The 22,510-nt window shown below is 36.1% G+C and overlaps 1 protein-coding gene across 1 annotated transcript in view; it reads left to right on the top strand.

Annotated features, from left to right (window-relative positions):
* Positions 1-22,510, top strand: part of FSIP1 (fibrous sheath interacting protein 1) — a 200,919-nt gene that overhangs the window by 10,939 nt on the left and 167,470 nt on the right. Inside the window, exons 4-5 of the mRNA XM_053595539.1 lie at positions 6,345-6,499; positions 7,826-7,919. Coding sequence (XP_053451514.1) covers positions 6,345-6,499; positions 7,826-7,919 — 249 coding nt within the window. The remainder of the gene's footprint in view (positions 1-6,344; positions 6,500-7,825; positions 7,920-22,510) is intronic.

Raw genomic sequence — 22,510 nt, 5'->3', positions numbered from 1 at the left:
GGTGATGCAGAACTCTTCAAGACCCTTTCATGGGCTGTGCAAGAAAACTGTTTTCATAGTAACACTGAGATACTATTTGCCTTTTTGCCTGCTGTATTGACATTTGCACCAATGATATAAAAGTAACCGGTGGGCAAAATTGCTAGTGCCACAGCTTCAATCAAGACAATGGCACCAAAGTGTGCTGGTAGTCATTCTATTCTTTGTACATTGAATATGCATCTTCTTAATATCCTTTGGGGCAAAACGGGAAGTACACATGAAATAATTCTATCACATAACAAAGTGTGAAGATGTTTTGAGGAAAAGTGCTTGTGTGGTAGTTTGAGTTGAGGGCCTAACTGGCCATTTTTTTTAATTAAATCATAGCTGTGTACATTAATGTGATCATAGGGCACCATACATTGGTTTTATAGACCGTTTGACACATTTTCATCACACTGGTTAACACAGCCTTCCTGGCATTTCCTTAGTTACTGTGTTAAGACATTTACATTCTACATTTACGAAGTTACACATGGACCCTTGTAAGATGCACCGCAGGCGTAATCCCAACAATCACCCTCCCTTCACCCATCTTCCCTCCTCCCTCCTCTCCCTCTCCCCCTTCCCCATATTCTTAGGTTATAACTGGGTTATAGCTTTCATATGAAAGCCATAAATTAGTTTCATATTAGGGCTGAGTACATTGGATACTTTTTCTTCCATTCTTGAGATACTTTACTAAGAAGAATATGTTCTGGATCCATCCATGTAAACATGAGAAAGGTAAAGTCTCTGTCTTTCTTTAAGGCTGCGTAATATTCCATGGTGTACATATACCACAATTTATTAATCCGTTCGTGGATCGATGGGCTCTTGGGCTTTTCCCATGACTTAGCAATTATGAATTGGGCTGCAGTAAACATTCTGGTACAAATATCTTTCTTATGATATGATTTTTGGTCTTCTGGGTATATACCTAGTAGAGGAATTATAGGATTGAATGGCAGATCTATTTTTAGATCTCTAAGTGTTCTCCAAACATCTTTCCAAAAGGAATGTATTAATTTGCATTCCCACCAACAGTGTAGTAGTGTTCCCTTTTCTCTGCATCCACACCAACATCTCTGGTCTTGGGATTTTGTGATATGGGCTAATCTTACTGGAGTTAGATAATATCTCAAAGTAGTTTTGATTTGCATTTCTCTGATGATTAAAGATGATGAGCATTTTTTCATATGTCTGTAGGCCGTGCACCTGTCTTCTTCAGAGAATTTTCTCTTCAAGTCCCTTGCCCAGCCTGCGATGGGATCTTGTTCTTTTCTTGCTTATACATTTGAGTTCTCTGTGGATTCTGGTTATTAAACCTTTGTTGGAGACATAACCTGCAAATATCTTCTCCCACTCTGAGGGCTGTTTGCTTGCTTTACTTACTGTGTTCTTGGCTGTGCAGAAGCTTTTGAGTTTGATCAGGTCCCAGTAGTGTATTTTTGAAGCTGCTTCAGTTGCCCGTGGGTCCTCCTCATAAAATACTCGCCCAGACCGATTTCTTCAAGGGTTTTCCCTGCACTCTCTTCTAGTATTTTTATAGTTTCATGTCTTAAGTTTAAATCTTTAATCCAGTGAGAGTCTATCTTAGTTAATGGTGAAAGGTATGGGTCCAGTTTCAGTCTTCTACACAGCCAGTTCACCCAGCAGCATTTGTTAAATAGGGAATCTTTTCCCCACTGAATGTTTTTAATTAGCTTGTCAAAGATCAAATAACGGTAAGTAGCTGGATTCATCTCTTGGTTCTCTATTCTGTTCCAGACATCTACTTCTTGTTTTTGTGCCAGTACCATGCTGTTTTGATCACTATCAATTTATAGTATGGTCTGAGGTCTGGTAGCATGATTCCTCCTGCTTTGTTTTTATTTCTGAGTAATGTCTTGGCTATTCGAGGTTTTTTCTGATTCCATATAAAATGAAGTATTATTTTTTCAAGATCTTTAAAGTATGACATTGGAGCTTTAATAGGGATTGCATTAAAATTGTATATTGCTTTGGATAGTATGGACATTTTAACAATGTTGATGCTTACCAGCCGTGAGCATGGTATGCTTTTCCATTTGTTAACATCTTCAGTTATTTCTTTTCTCAGAGTTTCATAGTTCTCTTTATAGAGATCTTTCACGTCCTTTGTTAGATAAACTCCCAGATATTTCATCTTCTTTGGCACTACTGTGAATGAAATAGAGTCCTTAACTGTTTTTTCAGCTTGACTATTGTTGGTATAAAGGCTACCGATTTATGAATGTTGATTTTGTAACCTGAGATGCTGCTGTATTCCTTGATCACTTCTAAGAGTTTTGTAGAAGAATCCCTGGTGTTTTCTAGATATACAATCATATCATCTGCAAAGAGTGAAAGTTTGATCTCTTCTGACCCTATATGGATACCCTTGATTGCCTTTTCTTCCCTAATTGCAATGGCTAAAACTTCCATTACAATGTTAAACAGCAGTAGAGACAATGGGCAGCCTTGTCTGGTTCATGATGTGAGTGAAAATGATTTCAATTTAACTTCGTTCAATACGATATTGGCTGTGGGTTTGCTGTAGATGGCCTCTACCAGTTTAAGAAATGTCCCTTCTATACCAATTTTCTTAAGTGTTCTGATCATGAAGGGATTCTGGATATTATCAAAAGTTTTTTCTGCATTAATTGAGAGAATCATATGGTCTTTGTTTTTTAATTTGTTTATGTGCTGAATTATAATTATAATTCAATAATTGAACCAGCCTTGAGACCCTGGGATAAAACTGACTTAGTCAGGATGTATAATTTTTTGATGTGTTGCTGGATTCTGTTTGTTAGGATCTTGTTGAATATTTTTGCATCTATATTCATTAGTGATATTGGTCTATAATTTTCTTTTCTTGTTGGGTCTTTTCCTGGTTTGGGGATCAGGGTGATGTTAGCTTCATAGAACGTGTTGGGTAGTCTTCCTTCTTTTTCTATGTTTTGGAACAGGTTGAGTAATATAGGTGCTAGTTCCTCTTTAAAGGTTTTGTAGAATTCTGACGTGAAGCCATCTGGTCCTGGGCTTTTCTTTTTAGGGAGATTTTGTATGGTTGACGCTATTTCAGAACTTGATATTGACCTGTTCAACATTTCCACTTGATTCTGGCTAAGTCTTGGAAGGTGACGTGCTTCCAAGTATTGGTCAATTTCCTTCAGATTTTCATATTTCTGAGAATGCAGTTTCTTGTAATATTCATTAAGGATTTTTTGAATTTCTGAGGAATCTGTTGTTATTTCGTCTTTGTCGTTTCTAATTGATGAAATTAGAGATTTTACTCTTTTTTTCCTGGTTAGGTTAGCCAAAGGTTTATCTATTTTATTGACCTTTTCAAAAAAACAACTTTTTGGTTTATTGATCTGTTATATAATTCTTTTGTATTCAGTTTCATTTAATTCTGCTCTAATTTTTGTTATTTCTTTTCTTCTACTGGGTTTGGGGTTGGAATGTTCTTCCTTTTCCAGTTGCTTGAGATGTCCCATTAAGTTGTTAGCTTCCTCTCATTCCATTCTCCTGAGGAAGGCCTGCAGTGCTATAAATTTCCCTCTTAGGACTGCCCTTTCGGTATCCCAGAGGATTAGATAATTCATGTCTTCATTGTCGTTTTGTTCCAAAAATTTGGCAATTTCCTTCTTAATCTCATCTCTGACCCAGGTATCATTCAGCATAAGGTTATTTAACTTTCATGTTTTTGTATGAGTATGCAGATTCCTTTTGTTACTGAGTTCAATTTTTATTCCATGCTGGTCCAAGAGGATGCAAGGAATAATTTCTGTTCCTTTAAATTTACTGAGGTTTGACTTGTGATCTAAGATGTGATCGATTTTAGAGTATGTTCCGTGGGCTGATGAGAAGTATGTGTGTTCAGTTTTTTTGGGATGAAATGTTCTGTAGATGTCTGCTAAATCCAAATGTTGGATGGTTAGGTTTAAATCTAAAATTTCTTTGCTCAGCTTCTTATTGGAGTATCTATCCAACACTGCCAAAGGAATGTTGAAATCTCTGACTATTATGGAGCTGGAGGAAATCAAGTTGCTCATGTCTGTTAGAGGTGTATACACTCTATACACCTTATAAATTGAGTGTATTCTGGTTGGGTGCATAAATATTAATAATTGAAATCTCATCATATTGAGTATTACTCTTAACAAAGATGAAGTGACCATTCTTATCCTTCCTTACTTTTGTTGGTTTAAAGCCTTTTGTGTCTGCAAATAGAATTGCAACACATGCTTTTTTCTGATTACCATTTGCCTGAAATATGGACGACCATCCTTTCACCTTGAGTATATATTTATCTTCTAAAGTAAGATGTGACTCTTGTATGCAGCAAATATCTGGCCTGAGTTTTTGTATCCAGTCAGCTAACCTATGCCTCTTTAGAGGACAGATTAAGCCATTCACATTAATGGAGAATATTGATAAGTCTGGTAAAATTTTGGGTATCGAGTTTTTCGAAAGTCCAGTGGACATTTTTAATCCTTTCACCACTGTGGAAGTTGGAGTTTGATCAAAAGTTTCTGAGTGAGTTTACTTTTGTGGTAGAGGATTGGGCTGGTTATTATGGAGGATAGGTCTGAGAATATCCTGAATATATACCTGGTTTGGTTATGGCAAATTTCTTCACCATATGAATGTCATTAAAGTATTTTATTTCTCCATCGTAAATGTAACTCAGTTTAGCTGGATACAGCATCCGGGGTTGAATGTTATTTTGTTTTAGGAGATTGAAAGTTGATGATCGTCCTCTTCTGGCTTGAAAAGTTTCAGCAGAGAGATTTGCAGTCATTCTAATATTCCTCCCTTTGTAGGTGATGGATTTCCTATGTCTGGCTGCTTTCAGAATTTTCTCCTTCATATTAACTTTGGTGAAGTTAATTATGATATGCCTCGGAGATGTCTTATTGAGATTGATTCATGCTGGGGTTCTGAAACTGTCTGCTATCTGAATTTCAGAATCTCTTTGCATGTCTGGAAAATTCTCTTTCATAATTTCATGGAGAAGGGCCTCTGTGCCTTGCAAGGTCACTTCTCACTTTCAGGGATTCCAATGAGGTGGATATTAGCCTTCTTCGAATTATCCCAGAGCTCTCTGAGAGAATGATCTGTTTTTGCTCCCCATTTCTCTTCTTCTTTGAGAGTTTGGGAGTGTTCAAAAGATTGTCTTCAATGTCAGAAATCTTTGCTCTGCTTGCTCCACTCTGTTACTGAGGGATTCTACTGTATTTTTCAGATCTTTGAGGGCTGGAAATTCTTGCTTCAGTGTGTCAAAATCTTTGGTGGTTTTGTCTTTAAATTAATTAAATTCTTGAGACAACTCAAGTTACAAATTAGACTCAGTTTACTAATTTATAAAATGAAAATAACAATTATACCACCTCTCGGGGTTAAGATGATGATTAAATGATATAATGCATTTAAATGAAGCCCTTAAAACTATGCCTATTGGGTGGCACCTGTGGCTCAAAGGAGTAGGGCGCTGGCTCCATATGCCAGAGGTGGCAGGTTCAAACCCAGCCCCGGCCAAAAACTGCCAAAAAAAAAAAAAAGTGCCTATCAAAAAACTCTATAAGTATTATCATTATTTAAAATTAAGGACTCTTTAAAACTTTTGTTGTTCAAGTTTTAGCTTATGATGTTCGTTATCATTACCATTAATAGTAAGTTAAAACTTGAATGACAAAAGTTCTAAAGAATCCTTAATCTCAAACAAGTTATTATCAACTATCTACAACTCAAGAACCTTTATAGGTACTTCCAGAAATTAGAACACATAGAAGGAGCATACAGAAAAGATGTCTAGCTGCACAGAGTGCTCGCTTAAGTTTGTTTCTTATATGTTGGAGCCACTTGGTGTCACTTGCATCCTACTTTTTGCTATAGCTATTTGTTTTCATGCCTTCTCTTTCAGTTAGTCAGCTTCAGGATAGGGTCTGTGTCTTATTCTTTATTTCCTATTTGTTAGTCATGAATATAGAAGGCATAGTAGAATGAAGGAGAAAGAATTTGGGATTTAAAAGCATAAGAGACTCACTTCTGAGTCCAATGCTATAATTTATTAGCTATCTGAAAAGACTCAGTTATTTCAGCTATAAAATGGAGATGTCTATTTTACAGGGTTGTTAGATGAATATATAAAGAATACACACAAAAGTGCCTTATAAATGAAGCTACTTGACACCACTGTAGAAGTTATTGCCTTCAGCCATACATATTTATCGAATGAAAGAATAGTCAAAACACAACAAAACTTCGTGATTTTACTAAACTTCAAACCCATTCTTACTTTCAACATAATATAGATGAACTCAAATTAAAAGAATTAGATTCTCAACTTCAAGATGCTATTCAGAAGATGAAGAGACTTGATAAAATATTGGTGAAGAGACAATATAAAGAAAAAGAAATTAAGAAGCAAGGTATAGAAATGAGAATAAAACTATGGGAACAACTTAAGGTAAGAATTCTTATGCTGCCATGGAAAAAACAACTTTCTCTAAGATGAATAAGAAAAGCATAGACTGTGGTGGTGTTAATGTAGTCTGCCTTAATTTCTTCATTTTGTGACAGTAGTGGCAGTGCTGTGTACATGTGTATGTGTGACAGGAGCAGGGGTGATAACTCTCTGGAACCAGAGAAGTTAATTTGGTCTGTGGCAGTCCAGATCCTGGCACTGCATGGGTGTTCATTAACCCACGGACAGGCCCAGTAGAACTCCCTTACTAGTGTCAGGCTGAGGGTCCTCCATCTCTGGAGTAAGAAAGGATGTAGTGGCTACTTTCATCAGTACGTATATCTGCTTTTTCTTCATCAACTTTCCAGTTTGGAGATGAATAGACAAATACATAGAAGTTTAACCCTGTGGATACCATTATTATTTGAGCAAAAGTTTGTTGTGAAGTTCACTGTTTCATGTACTGGTCAAAATTTCTTTAGGAAGCTGTAAAGTGCTTGATTGAGGTCTGGGACCAGGTTCAATTTGCTTCTGTGTCAACAGATTTATGGCACTTGATTAACTTACCTTGGCCCCTGGGGATATCTTACTCTCAATGTATTGATTGACTAGATGTTGGCACTCAGTTGGTTTATAGCCATTAGCTCATATTTGAATTTTGCTCCTAAAAGGAGAGTTCCTTTTAGGTAAAAGACCTGTAATAAGAAATTGGTTGTTTTTGACAAAGCCCTCCATCAGTTGACTGACTTTAGAGGAGGTTTCCTAGGTAATAACATGAATTAAGAATGAAATAATTGAAAGCACATTTTTACAAGGTTTCCAGGAAGACCCCTAAGATAAGAAGAAAGCAAAACCCAAATGCAGTGCTTTAAACTAGAAAAATAATTCCTGTAAATTTTAGCATAAAAAGTTAGCCTATCACTTTTTTCTATTAAATCTCAAAGCAAATTTTTATTTCCTTTAAAAGAAGAATTATAAATGGAAACATAACAAAATACAGTACCAGTTTTGAAATGCCTGAAATTTCGATTTGATGGTATACCATTACATTTCTCATTACTTATAAAAATATCAAGCAGAAACTTAAGATACTGTAAGCAAGGTAGTTATCATATAATGATAGATAAATACTCCAACTCCATCTGATAATAATCATTGACAGAATTTTACAGGTACTGGAAACATTTACAATTCCTAACTAAGGAAATAAGAATGGTGTGAGCCTTTTCTTTATATGCACATGATTGGGAACCATGTTGAAATAAAAAACATCAGTGAGTATAGTTGCTGCCTTTGTCTGTGTTTAAATTTTAATTTTTCTTTCATTAGTCTGCAAAAAATAGTGAAGCTTTGCAAAGTAATGAGGAGATGGAAAATACAAAAAAATTTTTATCTTTGACTGCCGTGTCTGAAGAAACTGTTGGTGAGTAGATAGAGACATCATTTATCTTTGTTATTTCAGAGTCTTAGAATATTTGGATTAAAGGAAAATTTTAAATCCTGTTTTTCCTTCCTGTTCTTTGTGAATTTGACTTTTCCTTAGAGGAAGTAATTGATCACATTAGGAAGGATTATATGGAACTACTCTGAGCTTGGGTATGTTTAAGTGTCTTGGGTTTGTATCAACTCAAGGGTGAGGTGGACAAGGCAGGAAAAATTGGGATAGAGACAAAGTGTGCTTTTGCCTTTATTTCCTGTCTCTATTAGGCGTCTCTACACACCCATTTTATATAGACAGTCCCCCTAATTGCCTAGGATCTTCTCACAAGGTATTGCTAAGACTTGTGCAGCCCTTTTCATAAAAATTTATTATTGATTTGTCCTGTTTCTATTCTCTCACAGTCTGACTTTTTGAGACCAGCCAAATAATTCTGCACGTTTCTACCTTTCCCCTTTGTTCTGCACATATTTGTGAATATTATTATTCTTTTAAAACAGAAATATGATGGAGTCATGTAACCTTTGACTCACATAATGGTGAAAATTTTAGGGATTGGAAACATTTGGTATTTTTTTGCAGGATAGTTTTGAAATTACGTAGGTGGTCATCTAGTTTTGAGTGGGTAGACCAGCTCTAAGGAGGGGGGCTCTGATTTCTTTGAGAATACTAGAATTTTTTTGTTTTACAAAGTGAAGAATATCTACCATTTTAGAATCTCAAGAACCTGATTCAGGCTACTGTAGTGGCATGAGCTTTAATATGAATGATATTCTTCAGCTTTGTTTCTTTCTGGACCCAGCATTGAGAACACAGAAGCTTCTTGGGCTTGAGGGATTTGAGTTTACAAATGTTTCTCCTAAGTCACTGGGTTGGAGAAAGGGCAACTCCCATCTAGGTTGCCCTTTATACAACAAAGGACTTTTTAAAAAAATTAACATTTCTAAGGTTATTTTGGATGATCTACGACTAGACTTTCCTTCTTGAAATTTACCTTACCATTTGTATATTCTAATTGAAACACTAAAAAATGTAAACCTGTCTATATTAAAAGCATAGATCATTTACTTCCTGCATCTTTTATTTTGTACAGAAGTAACACATGTGTAATCTATATCAGAAAATATTAGTCAATGAAAAGAGTATAATCACTCAAATTCTCAACTTGCAGAAATAATCACTATTGATACTTTGGTTTACTCTTTATCTGTTGAGACATATTTAGTGCTAATATCCATATATACATTTTAATAATAAAAGTGGGATCAAATGATATATATATAGTGTTTTGTAGGCTTTCCCCCCTACTAATTTGTATCTCATGAGCCCCTTTAGCTGACAATAAGAATAGATGTGTGGGGTAGTTTTCCAAGTTGACTGCCCTCAGTTCCTTCCTCCATGTACATTCATTCTACTTTCGGAGATGGAGTTTCTCTCTCCTTCCCTGTTCAGTCTTGGCTAGCCTGGTACAACTTTGATATATCACTGCAGAAATGATACTATGCCATTTCTAGGACTGGCTTTTAAGAAGATTGGCAATTTTAGAAGGCTCATCCGGAGGGAAGCTAACTGTTACGTAAGGGGTCAGTCTTCCCTGAGGAGGCCCTACTGTGAGAAAGCCTGCGCAAGCCATAGGAGGAGGCTGTGCAGAGAGAAAGTGATGCTGGCCAGGTCCTGGCTGTAATAATTCCAGTTGGGTCTGTCCCCTCAATTTCAAGTCTACTGGAACCTACTTGGAAATGGAGTCTTTGCAGTTGTAATTGGTTAAAAGAAGTCACAGTAGATGAGGGTGAGCCCTCTCCCTACTGACTGGAGTCCTTATAAGAAGAGAAGAGGACGCAGAAACAGAGAGACAGGGAAGACGGCCCTGTGAGGGTAGAGGCAGAGATGAGCGTGATGGAGCTACAAGCCAAGAAACGCCAAGAATTGCTGGGAGCCGCAAGAGTCTGGGAAGAAACAAGGAAGAATTCAGAGGGAATGCTCTGCCAATACCCTGATTTTAGATATCTAAATTTCAGAACCGTGAGAGAACATATTACCTGTTTTCAGTCACTTAGCCTGTGGTAATTAGTTATAGCAGTCCTAGGAAACTGATACACCATTCCAACCAATGCTCTTAAGCAGGCTCCAGAGATGTGAATAAAGGAGCAACCTTGGTTGGATATTTCAGCCCAGGAAAACACCATGTAGAGAATAACTAAGACTAGACATATGCTCCACTGCATATGCCCTACTCCAGACATCCCAGCTGAATGGAGCCACCCAGCCAGCTGAGGCCCTCATTCACGATGGAGCAGAAACAAATGGTTCCCACTGTGTACCTCAAATTCTTGACGCACAAAAGTACAAGCATGATAGAATGTTCATTGTTTTATGCCATGAAGTTTTTTACAAACTTTATTGTAAATTGAGAATTTATAATTGAATATGTTTATGGGGTACAAAGTAATGTTATGATTTCTAAATCAAGCTAATTAACATAAACATTACCTCAAATACTTAACAACTTTTATAGTGAGAAGATTTGAAATTTACTCTCTTAGCAATTTTGAGTATTATTAACTTAATTATAGTATTATAATTTATTAATATTAATTATAATGTAATTATTTTAATATATCAACAGTTATATGTTACTATATAGTTACTATATATACACAATTATGTCTATAGTTATATATTAATATAGTTTTTACCTGTGCCGTAGATCTTACTTGGACTTTGTACCCTTTTGTACCATCATCTCCCTATTCTCCTCACTCCCCAGCCTCTGTAACCATTATCTACTCTTTGCTTCTATAAGTTTGTTTGTTTTAGATTGTACATCTTAGTGAGAACATGTGGTATTTATCAATTTGCATCTGACTTATTTCACTTAGCATAATGTTCTTTAATTCTATTCACAAATGACAGAATCTTCTTTCTGAGGCTGAATAGTATTCCATTATAGATATGGACCACATTTTCTTTATCCATTCATCTGGGGGTTTTCTTGGGAGGGGTTCTTTTTTTAAAATCTTTTTAATTTTTATGGGTACACAATTGCACATTCATCCATTCTGTTGTCACTTAGGTTGGTTCCATAACTTGGCTGTTGTGAATATTGAGTGCTACAGTGAACATGGGAGTGCTATTCTGGCAGAGCCAAATATTGTAAGGTAGTGTGAAACTACACTCTGAGATGAATTTCTTTTCCCATTAATTATTGAACCTCAGCCTATCCATCCTCATTCAAAGCATAAAAGTTAAAATTATTTTGATCAAACTTAAATATAGTCATAAATTTTTAAGTTTCTTTGTTTTTATATGTATTATTAGGAAAATGGGAACCTGTTGCTGTATTTCCTTCTGTAATATTTTACCAGGAAAGCACAAGGCACTAATAAATTGCCCAGCAGGTGGCAGCATCTAGTTATAATACATAATTTAAAAGGCCTCGAAAAAATTTACTACTTAACCACTTTGATGTATATAATTCAGTGGCATTTAGTACTTTCACCAAACCATCACTTGTATCTAGTTCCAGAACTATTTCATCACCTTGAACAGAAATCCTGTCCCCGTTACACGCTTGCTCCCTGTTTTCTCTCCCCACTAGCACTGGCAACACATTAATCTTTCTTTCCTTTCTCTCCTTCCTCCCCTTTCCCCACTGCTTCCCCTTTTCTCCCCTCCCTTCTTTTCTCCTTTCCCCCCCACTTCTTCTTTTCCCCTCCCCGTCTCTCCTCTCCTCTTCTCTCTTTCCCTTTCCTCTTCTCTCCTCCCCTCTCCTCTTCTTCCCTTTCTTGACAGGGTCTCACTCTGTCACTCACAGTGGCATGATCATAGTTTGTGGCAACCTCAAACTCCTGGGCCCAAGCAATCCTCCTGCCTCAGCCTCCTGAGTAGCTAGGAATCTAAGCACATACCATCATGGTAGGATGAGTGTTTTTTTTTTTTTATAAAAATAAGGGTTTCACTATGTTGACCAGGCTAGTCTCAAGCTCCTAGCCTCAAGCAACCCTCCTATCTCAGGCTCCCAACGTGCTGAGATTACAGGCATGAGCCACTGCACTTGACCCCTAACCAACTTAAAAAATTAATATAAGTACATAATAGTTTTATATCTTTGTAGGGTACATGTGGTGTTTTGATATAGGCATAAAATGAGAATTAAAGAGATCAACTGGGGTATCTGTCACCTCAGGCATTTATCAGTTTTTTGTGTTAGGAACATTCCAATAATGCTCTTTTAGTTATTTTAATGCATATAGCCTGACTTATTTTTTTATTTTTTGGTTTTTGGCCGGGGCTGGGTTTGAACCCGCCACCTCCAGCATATGGGACCGGCGCCCTACTCCTTGAGCCACAGGCACCGCCCTAGCCTGACTTATTGTTGGTTACAGTCACTTTATTGTGCCATCACATGCTATTCATTTTATCTAACTATGTATTATATATTTTTACCCATTCACATTCCCCACTTTATCCCCCAGTCCTGCTGCCCTTTCCTTTCCCTGGTAACCATCATTCTACCCTCTGTCTTCATGAGATTAATTGTTTTTAATATTTAGCTCCCGCATATGAGTGAGATGTGAGATTTGCCTTTCTGTGTTTGGCTTATTTCACTTAATGATCTTCAGTTCCATCTATGTTGTTGCAGAAGGATTTCGATTCTTTTTTTGTGTGTCTATATAATATTCTATTGTGTATATGTACCACAATTTCTTTCTTCATTTGTCCATTGACAGACACTAAGGTTGATTCCAAATCTTGGTGTTGTGAATACTGCTTCAGTAAACATGGGAATACTGATGTATTTTTGACATATTGAATTCTTCTCCTTTGCAGTGTACCAGCAGTGGGATTGTTGACATGTGGTAGTTTTATTTTCAGTTTTTTGAGGAACCTCCCTACTGTTCTCCATAGTGGTCATGCTAATTTACATTTCCACCAACAGTGTATGAGGGTGCTTTCTCCATGTCCTTTCCAGCATTTATTATTACCTATTTTTTTTTAATAAAAGCCATTTTAACTGGTCTGAGATGATATCTCATTGTAGTTTTGATTTGCATTTTTCTAATGACTAATAATGAGCAATTTTTAATATACTTATTGGCCATTTGTATGTCTTCTTTTGAGAAATGTCTGTTTAGATCTTTTGTCCATTTTTAATTGGATTATTTCATTTTTTTCATATTGAGTTGTTGGTGCTCCTTAAATATGCATGTTCTAGTTATTAATCTTTTATTAGGTGGATGGTTTTCAAATATTTTTTCCTATTCTGTGGTTTGTCTCTTCACTTTGTTGATTGTTTGCTTTGCTGTACAGAAGGTTTTTAAGCATGATATATGCTGATATATTGTCAAATTTTGCTTTGGTTGCCTATGCTATCATTCAAGAAGTCCTTGCCCAGGCCAGTGTCCTTAAGCCTTTTCCCTATGTTTTCTTCTAGTAGTTTCATAGTTTCAGGTCTTACATGTAAGTCTTTGGTCCATTTTAATTTCATTATTGTATATGGCAAGAGATTCTTCTGCTTGTGGATGTTCAGTTTTGCCAGCACCATTTATTAAAGAGATTGTCCTTTCCCCCACTGTATGTTCTTGGCACCTCTGTCAAAGATAAGTTTACTAAAGATGTGTGGCTTTATTTCTGGGTTTTCTGTTCTGTTCCACTGGTCTGTTTGTCTGTTTTTATGCCAGTACTATGCTGTTTTGGTTACTGTAACTCAGTAGTATAATTTGAAGTCTGGTAATATGATTCCTCCAGTTTTATTCTTTTGCTCAGGATGGCTTTGGCTTTTCTAGGTTGTTTGTGTTTCTGTATCCATTTAAGGATTATTTTTTGTATTTGTGTGAAGAACGTCAGCAGTATTTCGATGGGATTGGATTGAATTTGTAGTTTGCTTTGGGAAATTCGGACTTTTTAACAATATTTATTCTTCCAACCCATGAGCATGGAGTGTCTTTCCATTTTTTGTGTCCTCTTTCATACCTTTCATCAATGTTTTATAGATCTTTCCCTTCTTTGGATAAGTTTATTCCTAGGTATTATTTTATTTGTAGGTATTGTAAATGAGATTTTTTTCTTTTTTTTTTTTTTTTTCCAGATTGTTTACTGTCAACATACAAGAATATTACTGATTTTTGTATATTTAGTTTGTATTCTGCAACTTTACTGAGTTTATCAGTTCTAATAGTTTTTTGTGGAAATTTTTGGTTTTTCTAGTTACAAGAGATCTTATCTGCAAATGAAGATAATTTGACCTCTTCATTTCCAATTTCGATTCCCTTAATTTCTTATCTGGTTGGTCTAGAACTTCCAGTATTATATTGAATAACAGTGGTGAAAGTGAGCATCCTCGTCTTATTCCAGATCATGGAGGAAAGTTTTTCAGTTTTTCTGCAGTGTGATACTATCTGTGGGTCCATCGAGTATGGCTTTTATAGTGTTGAGGTAAGTTCCTTCTGTACCCAGTTTTTTCAGAGCTTTTATCATGAAGGGATATAGAATTTTGTTAGGTGCTTTTTCATCATCAATTGAAATGATAGTATGGTTTTGTTCTTCATTCTGTTGATAAGGTATCACATTGATTGATCTGTGAATGCTGAACCATCCTTGCATCCCTGTTAAATTTTCCCTGACAGGCTTCTGATTTTCTTCTCTGTATTTTTTTGAAGTTCATTGAGCTTCTTCAGCACATCTATTTTGAATTTTCCTCTAAGAGTTATCTTTAAGGACTTTAAGAGCTGGTGACTAAATGACAATTTCTCACCTGTTTCCAACTCCCCAAACACAAAACCCATCCTAATCTTATTCTAGCATCACAAATAACTAATAGTAAATAAATGCATTTAGTTTTATTTATAGGTAATAAAAACAAATGAAACTTTGGTTCTAAGAGAAAGACAAAAATTACATTAAATTAATTTATACCAAATTTTAACTTTATAATCCAGACATAATAACCTCAAGATTAAGTACAGAGGTTTTAAAGTAAATAATATTGCACTCACTAGAGACATTTCAAAAGTCTATTCTATCTCATTATTGAGAGTTTTTCTAGATTTTTCTAGAGAAATGTATGAAAATCAAAATTCTTTTCACCCCCAGGAATTTTCTCTTAGTTTCTAGCATTTATCTAATGAATAGAGGTAGAATTTAGTGTTTTTGAGACAAATACATCTAGTGATAGGTTTATTTATTTTCAGTGTTCTTGATAGAGGTTATTCTTCTTGCCTTTGTCAGATTTCTTTGTTGTGTTTCTAGCTCCAAATTTATAAATGCAAGCAAGCACAAAACATTGACATCTTAATCAATTAGGATTTTCCAAATTGACAATAACTTCCTATAGATGCTTTTTCTGTAAAATCCAGGTACATGGTACTTCTGCTCTTGAATGCTGAGATTAAATACTTAAAGAAAATCTGCTAGTCTTTTTCTACTCTGATTTTCAGAGGACTGAGAGAGGAAGTTATATAACTGTGTTGACTGGCACAGCTAAGGATTTTTGTTTTATAACTTCTCTTGGGGTCTCAGTATTGCTTAGCAATCTCTTATGCATTCCCCCAAAGTGGCTATTTGAAACTGCTTTGATGTGCCTAATCTCCCATCTTCTTTTGTAAAACTTTTACTCTTGCAGTTGGTCTTACTTTCCAAAGAAAATTGATCAATGGGGTGGGGGATCCTTTCACATTTTTTTCTTGTGTTTCTAAATTTTGCCCTGACTGTGTTTATCTATCCCCTGGGTCTTCCCTCTAACCTTAGATGGAGGGAAGTTTCTCATATTCTCCAGGCCACAAATGTATAACAGCCCACCCCTTTCACCCTGCTTTTGGCTCCTCATCCATTAATCATTCTGTTTCTCATCTAGAGCTTCAATCTTTCTGGCTTCTTCTCTCTGGCTCCTTTGCTTCAACTTACTATGTTTAAATCTTCTAGTTCTAAAACAGAATCAAAGAGCCATCTAACCATTTGAATGGACCACTTTGTTCAGATTTCCTTAATTTTTACCTAATAACTTTTTTCTGTTCCAGTATCCCATCCAAAATTGCACACTGTATTTACTGCTCATGTCTCCTTAGTCCACTCTTGGCTATGACAGTTTTTCAGACTTTCCTTGTTTTTGATGATCTTGACAGTTTTGAGGAGAACTGGCAGGTATTTTGTAACATGTCCAGTCTTTGGGATTTATCTCATGTTTTTCTCATGATTACATTGAGACTATGTGTTTGTGGGAGGAAAACCATAGACTTAACAAGCTGTTTTCATTACCTTACGTCATACCGTTAATATAACATTGCTGTTAATGTTAACTTTGATTACCTGGCTGAGGAAATGCTTGTCAGATTTTTCCACTGTCATGTTATTCTATTTTCCTCCCTCTTCCATGTTGTACTATTTGGAAGGAAATTAACTATTTGCAGCCCTGCTTAGGAAGTGGGGAGTTATGCTGTACCTCCTTGAGGGCAGAATATTTACATTCATTATTTTGAATTATTCTGCATAGGACATTTGTGTTTATCTAATCATTTATTTGCATTCATATATATTTGTGGATATTTATTTTATACTTTGGGGTAAAATCCAATACTACTGTATTTTTGGTCAAATTTCCCATCTTTGGCCCTTGGGAGCTCTTTCAGTTGGCTCTTCTCTACCCTTGATGTCCTTCATCATTGTGGGATTTGTGTTGTTTTTGAGCGTTTTCTTATTTCCTGGCACTGCAAAATGCACTGGACTCATCTACTATATTTCCTACCTGAGTCCTACAATCTGCCATTTCTCCAAGGAGACCTGATTCCTTTTACTGGAGAATGGTATTCAAAATCAAGCTCTGTAAGGCCTCTGAGAAAGGAAATATAGTCATGCATCATTTACTGATGGACATGCATTCTGAGAAGTGCATCACTAGGTGATCTTGTCATTGTGGGATCATAGAGCATCCCTACACAAACCTAGGTGGTACAATAGACTGTGTGGATAGCCTATTGCTCTGAGGCAGCAAACCTGTACAGCAGTGACTGTGCTGAATACTGTAGGAAACTGTAGTACAACTGTATTTGTGTATCTAAATATATCCCAACATAGGGAAAGTACAATAAAGATACCGTATAAAAGATAAAAAAATGATACATATGTAAGGGACACTTAATGCGAATGGCTTTTAGAGGACTGGAAGTTGCTCTGGGTGAGTCAATGCATGAGGGGTAAATGAATGTGGATGCCAAGAACATCACTGGATACTCCTGTAGACTTCAGAAACACTGCACATTTAGGCTACACTAAGTTTACAAAAACATTTTTCTTTCTTCAGTAATATATTAACCTTAGATTCTTATAATTCTTTCACTTTATAAATTTTTGAATTTTTAACTCTTTGACCTCTTGTAATAGCACTTAGCTTAAAACACAAACACATGGTATGGTGTCCATAAGTATTTTTCTTTATATCCTTATTATGTAAGCTTTTATCTATTTTTAAAATTGTTCATTTAAGCCTGTAGTCCCAGCTACTCGGGAGGCTGAGGCAGGAGAATCGCTTAGGCCCAGGAGTTGGAGGTTGCTGTGAGCTGTGTGAGGCCACGGCACTCTACCAAGGGCCATAAAATGAGACTCTGTCTCTACAAAAAAAAAAAAAAAAAAAAATTGTTCATTTAAAAAAAATTTAAAACATTTTTGGTTAAAAACTAAAACATAAACACACACATTAGCCTCGGCCTGCCCAGGATCAGGATCATCAGTCTCACTGTCTTGGAAGGTCTTCAGGGACAGTACCACGCATGGAGCTGACATCTTCTGTGATAGCAATACCTCCTTCTGTAATAACTCCTGAAGAGCCTGTCTGAGGATGTTTTACAGCTAACCTGTACAGGTAGAGTGGGTATGTGACAAAATGATGATAAAAGGTATGGTATAGTACATGAGCCCCTAATAGTTGTTTATTGATATTATCAAGTACTGTGTGCTACTGTACAGAATTGTATGTGCTAGGCTTTTATACTACTGGCAACACAGCAGGTTTATACCAGCATTACCTATAAATAATGTGTTGCACCATTATTCTATGATGGCTGGGATGTCACTAAGCAATAGGAATTTTATGGCTCCATTATAATTTTATGGGACCACCAATGTATTAAGGTACGCTTGTCACTGACTGAAACATCGTTGTGTGGCACATGACAATATATGTATATATACTAACCCATTATACACATATCTATAAATATATCTAGGTGTAAACATTTGTTTGTTAAGCTAAATTTGAGTTTATACTGATGTCTCTGACTTCACTCCATTACCACATGGCTCATTTTAGCTTTTTCCTACTTCTTGTCTGTAAATTTCCACTCCAACCATGAGAAACCTGGTTCCCACCATGTGCAATTCAATTACTTAATTGTTCAATTCCACTATACATGTATAATGATATCAGTGTTAATGTAGATGAAATATATATATACACACACACACACTTACATATAAACATGTATTCCACTTATTCATTTTTCCTGAGCTTTTGGTGTGATATTTAAGAGTTTATTGCCTAGGTAAATGTCAAGGAGCTTGTCCTTTATGTTTTCCTCTAGAAGTTTTATTGGTTTCAGGTTTTATGTTTAGGCCTTTTATCCATTTTGAGCTGGTTTTTGTGTATGGCATAGGTAAGAGTTCAGTTTCATTCTTTTGCATGTGAAAATCCAGTTTTCCCAGAACCATTTATTTAATTTATTTATCTTTTAAAAAAATTAAATAATAGCTGTGTACATTAATGCAATAGTGGGGTACAATATGCTGGTTTTATATACAATTTGAAATATTTATTTATCTTTTTATTGTGACAGAGTCATCCTGGGTAGAGTGCTGTGGCATCATAGCTCACAGCAACCTCCAACTCTTGGGATCAAGTGATCCTCTTGCCTCAGTTTTTCTATTTTTAGTAGAAACGGGATTTCACTTTTGCTCAGGTGGTCTCAAACTTGTGAGCTCAAGCTATCCACCTGTCATGGCCTCCCAGAGTGCTAGGCCTCTCATAACCTTTGACTGAAGAGTCTGTCATTTCCCCATTGTGTCTTATTGGAGACCTTTTTGAAAATTAATTGACTGTACATGTTTGGATTAATTTCTGGGTTCTCTATATGTCTGTTTTTATGCCAGTACCTTATTGTTTTGATTTCTATAGCTTTGTAGTATAATTTTTTTTGAATACAGAATCTTACTCTGTTGCTTAGTCTACAGTACCCTGGCATTAACCTAGCTCATAGCAACCTCAAACTCCTGGGTTCAAGCAATCCTCATGCCTCAGCCTCCTGAGTAGCTGGGACTACAGACGCCTGCCATATAATGCCTGGCTAATTTTTCTATTTTTTTTAGTAGTAATGGGGTCTTACTTTTGCTCAAGCTGGTTTTGAACTCCTAAACTCAAGGGATCTTCCTGCCTTACTCTCCCAGAGTGCTAGGATTACAGGTGTGAGCAACTGTCCCTGGCCTGTATTATAATTTTAAATCAGACAATGTGATACCTCCAACTTTGGTTTTTCTTTCTTTCTTTGACTATTTAGGGTCTTTTGTTGTTCTATGCAAATTTTAAGTTTTTTGTTTATGTTTTTCTTTCTGTGAAGATTGTCACTGGGATTTTAATAGGGACTGTTATGGGTAATATGGATATTTTAATAGTTTTAATTTTTCTGATCTATAAGAAAGACACGAGGTATCTTTTTTTTTTGAGACAGAGTCTCACTATGTTGCCCTTGGTAGAGTGCTGTGGCGTCACAGCTCACAGCAACTTCAAACTCCTGGGCTTAAGCAATTCTCTTGCCTCAGCCTTGCAAGTAGCTGGAACTACAGGCACCCACCACAATGCCTGGCTATTTTTTTGTTGCAGTTGTTTAGCTGGACCTGGCCAGGTTTGAACCTGCCACCCTCAGTGTATGTGGCTGGCACTGTAACCACTGTGCTATGGGCACTGAGCCATGCATAGGGTGTCTTTCCATTTATTCGTGTCCTCTTCAATTTCTTTCACTAATGTTTTATAGTTTTCAACGTACAGGTATTTCACATCTTTGGTTAAATTTATTCATAAGTATTTCATTTTTTGTGCTATTATAAATGGGATTGTTTTCTATATTTCTTTTTGACTATGTTTTTTTATATATAGATATGCCACAGATTTTTGTTTGTCTATTTTATATTCTGCAACTTTACTACATTTATTTATTAGTTCTAATAGTTTTTACGAAGTCTTTTGAGATTTTCTACATATAGGATTATATCATCTGCAAATTGAGATAATTTTACTGCTTCCTTTCCAATTTGAATACCTTTCTTTCCTTTTTCTTGTGGCCTGTTTTTGCTAGTACTTGCAGGACTGTCTGAATAGAAATAGTGTGAGTGGGCATCTCTGCCTGGTACCAGATCTTAGAGAAATAGCTTTTATTTTTTCCCCCCATAGATTATATCTTAACCATGGATTTTATTATCTTGAGGAATTTTCCTTTTATACCTAAACTGTTGAGAGTTTTTGTAAAGAAAGGATGTTGAACTTTTTCAAATGCTTTTTCTGGATAAATTTAGATGATTATGTGGTTTTTGCCTTTCAGTCTGTTAATGTGATATGTTATATTGATTGATTTGTGTATGTTAAAGCAGCCATGCATGCCAGAGATAAATTTCACTTGATTGTGATGTATAGTCTTTTTCTGTGTTGTTGAATTTGGTTTGGTAATATTTTACTAACGATGTTTGCATCAATGTTCATCAGAGATATCAGCCTTTCATTTTCTTTTCTTGTTATGTCTTTGGCTTAGGTATCAAGGTGATATTAGACTTATATGTTAGAAAGTATTCCTTCAGCTCTATTTTCTGGAAGAGTTTAAGTATTGCTATTAATTTTTCTTTGACAGTTTGGTAGAATTCAGCCATGAAATCATCTCATCCAGGGGTTTATTGCTTTTACTGCAGAGACAAAGTTATGAGTGTACCCATCACCCAGATAGTGTACATTGTACCATTTGAGTATGATTTCATCCATCCCTCTCCTCCTCCTTACCTGCTTGATTTCCATTGAGTTTTACTTCTGTCTGTGCATGTGAGTGTTGTTTGGTCTAATTTAATAGTGAGTACATATGTTGTTTATTTTTTCTTTCTTCAATAAGGAGAATGTTTTCCAGTTCCATCTAGATTGTGAGAACAGAAATTCATTCTTTTTATGGCTAAGTAATATTCCATGGTATATATGCACATACCACATTTTATTAATCTACTCATGAATTGATGAGCACTTGGGTTGATTCCACATCTTTGTGATTGTGAATTGTGCCGTAATAAACATACGAGTGCATGTATGTGTCTTTTTGATAAAATTACATTTTTTTCTTTAGGCAAATACCCCGTAGTGGGAATGCTGGATCAAATGGTAGGTTACTTTTAGTTCTCTGAGGAATCTCCATACAGTTTTCCATAAAGGTTGTTCTAGTTTGTAGTCCCCTCACCAGTGTATAAGTGTTCCTTTTTCTCTGCATCCATGGCAACATCTATTGTTTTGGGATTTTTTTATTTTTTTATTTTATTTTATTTTTTTTTATTGTTGGGGATTCATTGAGGGTACAATAAGCCAGTTACACTGATTGCAATTGTTAGGTAAAGTCCCTCTTGCAATCATATCTTGCCCCCATAAAGTGTGACACACACTAAGGCCCCACCCCCCTCCCTCCATCCCTCTTTCTGCTTCCCCCCCCATAACCTTAATTGTCATTAATTGTCCTCATATCAAGATTGAGTACATAGGATTCATGCTTCTCCATTCTTGTGATGCTTTACTAAGAATAATGTCTTCCACTTCCATCCAGGTTAATACGAAGGATGTAAAGTCTCCATTTTTTTTAATGGCTGAATAGTATTCCATGGTATACATATACCACAGCTTGTTAATCCATTCCTGGGTTGGTGGGCATTTAGGCTCTTTCCACATTTTGGCGATTGTAAATTGAGCTGCAATAAACAATCTAGTACAAGTGTCCTTATGATAAAAGGATTTCTTTCCTTCTGGGTAGATGCCCAGTAATGGGATTGCAGGATCGAATGGGAGGTCTGGGTTGAGTGCTTTGAGGTTTCTCCATACTTCCTTCCAGAAAGGTTGTACTAGTTTGCAGTCCCACCAGCAGTGTAAAAGTGTTCCCTTCTCTCCACATCCATGCCAGCATCTGCAGTTTTGAGATTTTGTGATGTGGGCCATTCTCACTGGGGTTAGATGATGTCTCAGGGATGTTTTGATTTGCATTTCTCTAATATATAGAGATGATGAACATTTTTTCATGTGTTTGTTAGCCATTCGTCTGTCGTCTTTAGAGAAAGTTCTATTCATGTCTCTTGCCCATTGATATACGGGATTGTTGGCTTTTTTCATGTGGATTAATTTGAGTTCTCTATAGATCCTAGTTATCAAGCTTTTGTCTGATTGAAAATATGCAAATATCCTTTCCCATTGTGTGGGTTGTCTCTTTGCTTTGGTTATTGTCTCCTTAGCTGTACAGAAGCTTTTCAGTTTAATGAAGTCCCATTTGTTTATTTTTGTTGTTGTTGCAATTACCATGGCAGTC

The sequence above is a fragment of the Nycticebus coucang genome, chromosome 6 (genome assembly GCF_027406575.1).
Source record: "Nycticebus coucang isolate mNycCou1 chromosome 6, mNycCou1.pri, whole genome shotgun sequence".
NCBI classification, from domain to species: Eukaryota; Metazoa; Chordata; class Mammalia; order Primates; family Lorisidae; genus Nycticebus; species Nycticebus coucang.
Note: the sequence above shows the minus strand (reverse complement) of the source record. Positions and strands in the feature narration are given on the sequence as shown.